The sequence below is a fragment of the Gymnodraco acuticeps genome, unplaced genomic scaffold, assembly GCF_902827175.1.
Source record: "Gymnodraco acuticeps unplaced genomic scaffold, fGymAcu1.1, whole genome shotgun sequence".
Classification (NCBI taxonomy): Eukaryota; Metazoa; Chordata; class Actinopteri; order Perciformes; family Bathydraconidae; genus Gymnodraco; species Gymnodraco acuticeps.
In genome coordinates, this window is record NW_022992237.1 from 37,981 (window position 1) to 45,257 (window position 7,277).

General features: G+C 41.6%; 1 protein-coding gene across 1 annotated transcript; it reads right to left on the reverse strand.

The window, feature by feature from the left end:
- Positions 1–220: 220 nt before the first annotated feature.
- LOC117539927 (B-cell receptor CD22-like) lies at positions 221–6,986 on the reverse strand. The gene is made up of 11 exons (XM_034206284.1): positions 6,981–6,986; positions 6,006–6,075; positions 3,574–3,930; positions 3,299–3,454; positions 2,774–3,130; positions 2,322–2,555; positions 1,369–1,629; positions 1,104–1,185; positions 968–1,016; positions 636–728; positions 221–537 (listed from the first exon to the last, which is right to left on the reverse strand). Exons 1-11 carry the CDS (start codon positions 6,984–6,986, stop codon positions 526–528), a joined length of 1,677 nt encoding a protein of 558 aa, XP_034062175.1. The 3' UTR covers positions 221–525.
- Between the last annotated feature and the right edge of the window lie 291 nt (positions 6,987–7,277).

Sequence of the window (7,277 nt, forward strand, 5' to 3'; positions counted from 1 at the left end):
AAATATACACAGCTAGATCAGATGGCGTTCTTTTTAGATGCGACTTTAGAGTAGAGGGGAATTATTGAAACGGGATGTGTTCCACGGCATCCGCTGCTGCGAAAATTTGGGGCAGGGCCGTAAAGTGGGGGGGCCAATGGCCCCCTGGCCCCCCCCGCCCTTGGGTCAGAGGGCCTAGGTATAAAAGTCACGGCTCGCCACTGCCTGAACATCAGCAGGGTTAGGGTATCAACAGGATATCAACAACTCTGCATATAACAAATAAGCATGTACAGTACACGTAGTTGAAGCAGTAATATAGCACCTGACCATCGGCTGGTGTTAACGATAAATCATGTTTGACACCTCGACATGGTTCAGTTCAAGCTGCCAGCAGTTCATTCTTCTAATCTAGACCTACAAGCAGCTGCTACTGAAAACTGATAATAAAAACTTTAAGAGTTGAAGGTGAATATCCACTTTGCACACATCCTGCTCAGCCTCGCTCTCCAAGGGACATTTCAACATCCTTCTTCTTTGTTTCCATCAGGTGAGCATCTGAAGAAAATCACAGGAGACTTTGTGTAAAGTTACAGCTGGAACTGTGACTCTAAATGTGGAGTGGGCCTGTTTTATCTGATGCAGGAGGCTCTAACCTGACTGGACTTCACACCATGTCTTCCTGCTCCTCTGTCTTCTGTCTGTGCTGCAGTGTGTGAGACGTTCTCATAATCATGAATAGAGTCCAACTGATGAAGAGAGAGAAGACTCAATTAGACCCTCGTTCATGAAACCCGCATATCCTTAAATATTTTATAATTTGTTTTCAAATTTTAAAGTTGATGCCAATTATTTATTTTCTAAATTCATTACTAGTTTCAACTCAGGAAGTTGTCTTTAATCACAAGTTCTCTTCACATTGCATTTATGAGCCACAGGATAGCTTTGACGAAGGGGAAATGTTGTCAATAGGTCCGCCCTCTCTCACCTCTATCTCTTCAGGTGCTTCAGTGGTGGAGCGCAGAGCTTTCTTCTTCCTGGATTAAGGGTAACAACAAATACAGATTGTATTTCATAACAGTAAACTAAAAGATGTTTGAACGGATGAATTGATATTGTTGTACCTCGTCCACAGACTCAGGAGAAACACAGGAATCAGCATCAACACCCTCGTCCTGATGATATTCACCATCATTGTTGAACTCCCTGGGAACATGATTACATATGTGATACTTCTAACTGCTAGATTAGTAGATTGATAAATCACATTGTCAGTGTCATACACCTCTGACCCCATGGAGGTTCCTCCGTGAACACTGACATTTTGAATATGCTTGGGTTGCTTCAGATTACAAAGTGAATCAGGTCTGGTGAATGTGGAGAACTTACCTGCCACAACAATCAGATGAAAGGTGGAGTTACTACGTCCTAACTTGTTCTGGGCTCCACAGGAATAACTCCCACTGTGTTCAGCTCTGAAGTCAGTGATGGTGAAGATCTGTCCTGAAGCTTTTGGAGAGTCTTCATCCTCCTTGTACCAGGTGTAGTTAGCTGCTGGGTTAGCATCACTGCTACAGGTCAGAGTCACTGAACTGCCCTCCTCTATCTCAGCAGAGGGACTCACTGACACAGAGGGGAGCTTTGGAGCATCTGGAAAAAGGATATGGAAATGGAAAGTATTTCAAACATTAAAACATGTTATCACACATGATTGACTTTAGTTTTTTCTTTATTATTTATATATTGTGATGTAGATCCTTGTTAGATTCCTGGAAACTGGCAGCCAATAACAAGTCTTTATTTATCTTTTTTACATCAATGACCCCACACCTTTTTTCTTTTTATTACAAGACTTAGTTTAATACTTGATTCTGATTGGTGAATTTGGACATTTCGGAGGTTATTAATACTCGCTAACAGAACGTTGCTAAGAATAACATGACTGTTGTTAAGGAGGATCAAGGGACTATGTGCAGTCATATCAATCCGCAGATAGAAGTCCGGTCGATTTAACGTCAGCTGTGGACAGCAAACATCACAGAGTACTTTTTGAATCTTCATATTTTATTTGTTGAGAGCACTGGCCAATTTTGAAAACACTTTGAACAGTTACTTGGACATATTTTGTAAACAATTGTAATTCTTAACATGTTTGGCTTATTTCAAGCTAATGCGCTTGGAGGATACTTGTTGTTTGTATCTTTATGGTTGTCTGCCCTTATTGTTAGTCGATGTATGAAAATGAAATTGATGTATTGCACTTCAGAAGACCGTGGTGACTCCAGCATGTCTGAATTTGTCATTGTATTGTAATGTCAGTGTGTATTTATGAGTAAACTCACACACTGGAGGAGAGGGGAAGTCTTCATGTCCTTCAAAAGCACAATAGATGTTGTCTCTGGGCTGAAACAAGCCTTTATAAGAAGATATCACCGTTGCTTTGATTTTCTCTCCGTTCTTGAACCAGACGTAGTTCAGAGAACTAGCTGGACTGCAGCTGCTGTGACACTTCAGCTCTGCCTCAGTAGAATAGTTGTAGACCTTTGCTCTGATCACCTGCACCTGGAGAGCTGGACCTTAGAACAAGAAACAATAGTATAGCAAAAGGTATTTTTATATATATATATATATATATATATATATAGATGTACATACACATTAACACAACTGTGTATTGCTATTTGGAAATAAAGAGCAATAGTAACTCTTCATCCAATGGTCATTACACAAACATCAACTTTTCCAGTATTTGTAGGTGTACTTTGTATTTTCCTCAGTGTGTGTTGATCAGTACCTGTGACAGTCAGAGTGGTACCAGGTAAATCACTCCTCCATTCAAAGCTTGGTGTTTTGAATTTGAAGAGATACTGAGCTGAATATGAGTCTCTCAGGTCAGAGATCCTCAGAGTGGAGCATCCTCTCTCTGTGTCAAGGATATGAACACGACCTGCATACTGGGAGTCTTCACTAAGGTCCTCAGGTTGAGAGGGATTCTGTCCCGGATGACTACGCTCAGCTATGAACCAGAACTTAGATTCAACATCGTCTTCAAAGCTGCTGTACGTGCAGGAAATGTCCACTGATGATCCTTTGGGGGTGCAGATGCTTCTCTCAGAGTAAGTCACTCTGTTGCAGGTTTGACCTCTGACACCTGAAAAATAAAATGTGTTTCTATCTTTCAGCAGTAATTTGAACAGGAGAAAAATGACCAATATAGTTCAATATAAAACACCACTAGATGTGTGTGTGTTATTAGAAGTCTTTGGAGTAAACTCACACACTGGAGGAGAGGGTAAGTCCTAATGTCCCTTTAAAGCGCCTGAATAACTGTCTGCATTGTTCGTTATATTTGTATAATAAGATGTTTCTCTCTGAATTCTTTGTCCGTTCTTGTACCAGATGTAGGGAGGATTATAAGATGGAGGACAACTGTTCTGACAATGCAGCCGGTTTGATTCAGATGTGACCTGGAGGTCTGGATTTGTGAAGGAACAGGAATTGTATTTAAGACAAAAACTGTCAAAACACACGCATATTATTATTATTATATCCAAGACATTTATACATAATGAACTTATAATTGAAAATTGTTACTTGTGACGGACAAAGTGACGCCAGTTGAACCATCATATTTTCCATCTGGTTGGTTTGTTTCGAATCTGAACCAGTACTCAGCTGAGTCGCTCTCTCTCAGGTTTCTGATTCTCAGAGTGCAGACGTTGTTTTCACAACGACCCTCGACACGACCTGAATACTCTGATGCTGTGAACAGATCTACAGGTTCACCATCTTTCTGTTTAGTGGACCAGAATGTTTTCTGTACTGTGTTTACACGACCTCTCCATGTGGATGGGTATTTGTAGGTGCATCTTATCTCCACTGTTGATCCTTTCACTGCACAGATCTCAGTAGAAGAGTAAGTCACTCCCCAGTCATTCTGACCCTGAACCACTGAAACACAGAGCACATCAAAAACTAGAATCAAAGTTAATGACTTAAGTTAACAACTAGTTAATAAGACTCAGTGCATCAAACTATAAATGTGTTTATGGGGTGAATGTAACCAGAACAAGCTTCAAGATCAAATTATCAGCAGACATTATTATAAAAATGTTCATGAACCTATGAGCTGAACTGAAACTAAGAAACATATCATGTATTTATCATAGTTGAGTTTCTATGTACGTCACCTGTTAATTCATTTTAAGGCAGTTTATAACTGCTGCAAATACTAATGTATGACTTTGTTGTTTCTGAACTAAACCAGGTAGAACAGAAGTCCCAACACAAGGTGTCAACATGCCTGCAAGAACATACAAATATTAAGAATACTATTCATTATACATGTCTGTGCTTTTCTGGTCCAGTTTCCTCTCTGTTCGCTCTGTGGTCAGGTTGCTGCTGAGTTAAGTTGAACAATACAAATAAATGCAGAGCACTGAGGTGTGAGCAGCTTCTGTCTGATATACAGATAAGAAAAAGAAGAAGACTGCTGTGACTCAGAGCGTGGGAATATAACACTGAGGTCAGAGAGGAGGGAAGAAACTAGAAGGGTGTGGTGCAGATGTATGATCGATAAGACTTGAGTCAATATGTTATGACTTAGAATAAGAAAATCTCTCTAAATCACTTAATTTTAAAGGTCCCATGTTAGGATTTTCTGGTTATCACCCGTCCCCTTGTGTTATGAAGGTTTTTCTGCATGTAAACGGTCTGCAGAGTCACAAACCCTCAAAGTACACCCTGTAGTGAGTAAAACTCTAACACAGGAAATACCTGTCTGTGCTGCCCCAGAACGCCTCGTTGGAGATTTCTTTTTTTACATTGTTTTCTTCTTGGGTATAGTGACATATTTCGGGTAGGCCTATAGTGACGTAACGTAACGTCCGTGGAGCCGTTACGTTTGGACCAATCCGCGGACTTCTTCACACACACACGCACACTCGGCGGGACGTTGCGAGGCTCGCTGCTGCGAGGAGCGGGACATTGTGAGCTGGCTCACTGGTGTGGGGTCGGCGAGACAGCGAGACACCGCGGAACTCAGCCTGGGCACACACACAAACTCCCAGCCAGGCTGCGGGTGTGTGTGTGTTTGGGGCTGGGTTTCGCTGTGTCTCGCTGTCTCGCAGACGGCCACTGGGCTCACAGGGAGGGGGGGGTGGGGGCAGGAGCTAAAACAAGCCGTGTAGGACAGAGAGTGAATACACATACTATCCAGAGATGCTGTATGAGAAACCAATGTGAGTTTGGACCATTGAACAATATCAATTCTTGTAGACCTCAACAATGGAATTATGACCAGTAGAAATGGCCATGGCATGGGACGACAAAAACGGAGCTGGAGATTCTTTAAGATATCTTAAGAAAAAAACAAAGCAAAAATGTTTTTCAGAGAGAGGATGAAACATTAACGCTTGTAAAAGTGAGAAGCAAACTGATATTTTATGCACATTTTTCGAGCAAAGGACAGTGATCACGACAAGATCTTCAGAAAATCCATCAAAAATAGTAACGTCTTTGTGTTTCTACAATTCTACACACAAATACATGTTTCTGCTAGGTTTGACTTTTACACAAATCCATCCAACTTATTCCCACATGCAGGGCCGTCCCTGGCCAACTGGAGGCCCCACGCAAAGTTATGTGATGAGGCCCTCTGTTTCGCGAGCGTCGACGGGGGGTGCTAGTGGAGCGGCGATTCCACACTTGCGGCGCAGTTGAGGCTCCCACTGCGAGGTGAGGCCCCCTTCTCGAGGTGAGGCCCCACGCAGTCTGCATGATCGGCCTGTAGGGAGGGACGGCCCTGCCCACATGTGACCTGGTTTTACAAGTCCCACATTTTCCCAGAATCCCCTCTTTTCATGTGATGAATGCAGTACCTGACACAGAGAGCAGGAAGACAACTAATCCACTCGCTGCTGCACTCATAGCTGCTCCTCTCATGTGAGACTATAAAACATGTCAGATTAAATAATGTTCACACAAGGTATACAGAATCATTACATCAATAAACTGTTTCTACTTACAGTGAAGGAGGAACGATGTGTTTAAAGATGCCTTTCCTCTGTCACCAATGAGCAGAAGACGGATATCAGGCTGTTAAAATAATAGATTTACTTCCTGTTTAGACTATTAATATGCATGATGAGCAAAACCCCAGTAACACCCATCACACAGTTATGGCTTTAACTTGTTTGGCTGCCGATATACCACTGACACCAGAAAAGACAAATGAAGAAGAGAAAAACAGTTCATCTCTATGAGCACTGAGGACGTCACACAGTCTGCAGGTGTAGTGAAGGAACAGGAAGGCATTAACCTGTGAAACCACAAGGTAGTTTTACTGAACAGCATGAAGGGCACAGTATTCATTATAAGAGATAATGGGAAATGCCATATAATTTCTCTTGGTTTGTTTCTTCTCTGTTCTCTCTGCGGTCCGGTTGCTTCTAAGAAATGCAGAACACTGAGACGGGAAAAACTCACATGCCTGTCAGTAGCAACCCAACATGACCACACACATCACACTCATATTCAAGTGGACTGGAAGGAATCAGACACACAATGTTCCAGTAATTATTGTTGCAGCTATTGATTGATTTAACATATTGATGTTGATCTATGTCATGGAAGAAGTTTCCTTCATAATTCACTTGTTTATTCTTCTTTCTAGTAGCATCCCTCGTAGCAAGAGTATATTTGACCTATTTTAAAATTAAACACTGCCATAACAAACGGCGGTGCTTGACAGTTCCCAGTCTCTTTCAAGATATACCTCTGGCTATGGGATACAGCCAACCCCCCGGCAGCACGACATTCCTTAACTTTTCGTAGCAATGGTTGCAAATCAGCCATTTTAATAATACATGATAACTCAAATAAAACTCCCAACATCTTTAATAGCGATTATGTTTTTCAAACCTCTTTCTTTTAAAAATCGGATGTTTTTTAACTGCTTGGTTTTTGCAACAGTGCCTGTAAATACAACTTTATAATCACACCGACATGTTTCTACACTAGACATGGGGATATAATCCTAAATGTATCTGTTTTATTTGTTCTATGTCCTCTATATATATTCATGTTGCTCTGTTGGAGGAGCCTGGACCTCAGTTTTTAATTGCCATATCTCTGTAGCTGCTGAGCACGTGGTGATAAAGACTTGAAACTGAAAGTAAATACAAAGAGGTAAAACATGAGGTCAAATCAAGTTGTCACCACCAGGGCTTCCAGAAACACACCAAGTGAGACCAGCTCTCCAGACTGTACATCTACGATTCTTTGTGCACGCTATTTTC

What these genes read in the sequence shown, in the direction of transcription:
- LOC117539927 (XM_034206284.1), bottom strand. An exon ending in CGTCACTTTGTCCGTCACAA is followed by an intron (nt 3,455 to 3,573) that starts GTAACAATTTTC and finishes TCACAAATCCAG; the next exon opens with ACCTCCAGGTCACATCTGAA. An exon ending in TACCACTCTGACTGTCACAG is followed by an intron (nt 2,556 to 2,773) that starts GTACTGATCAAC and finishes TCTTGTTCTAAG; the next exon opens with GTCCAGCTCTCCAGGTGCAG.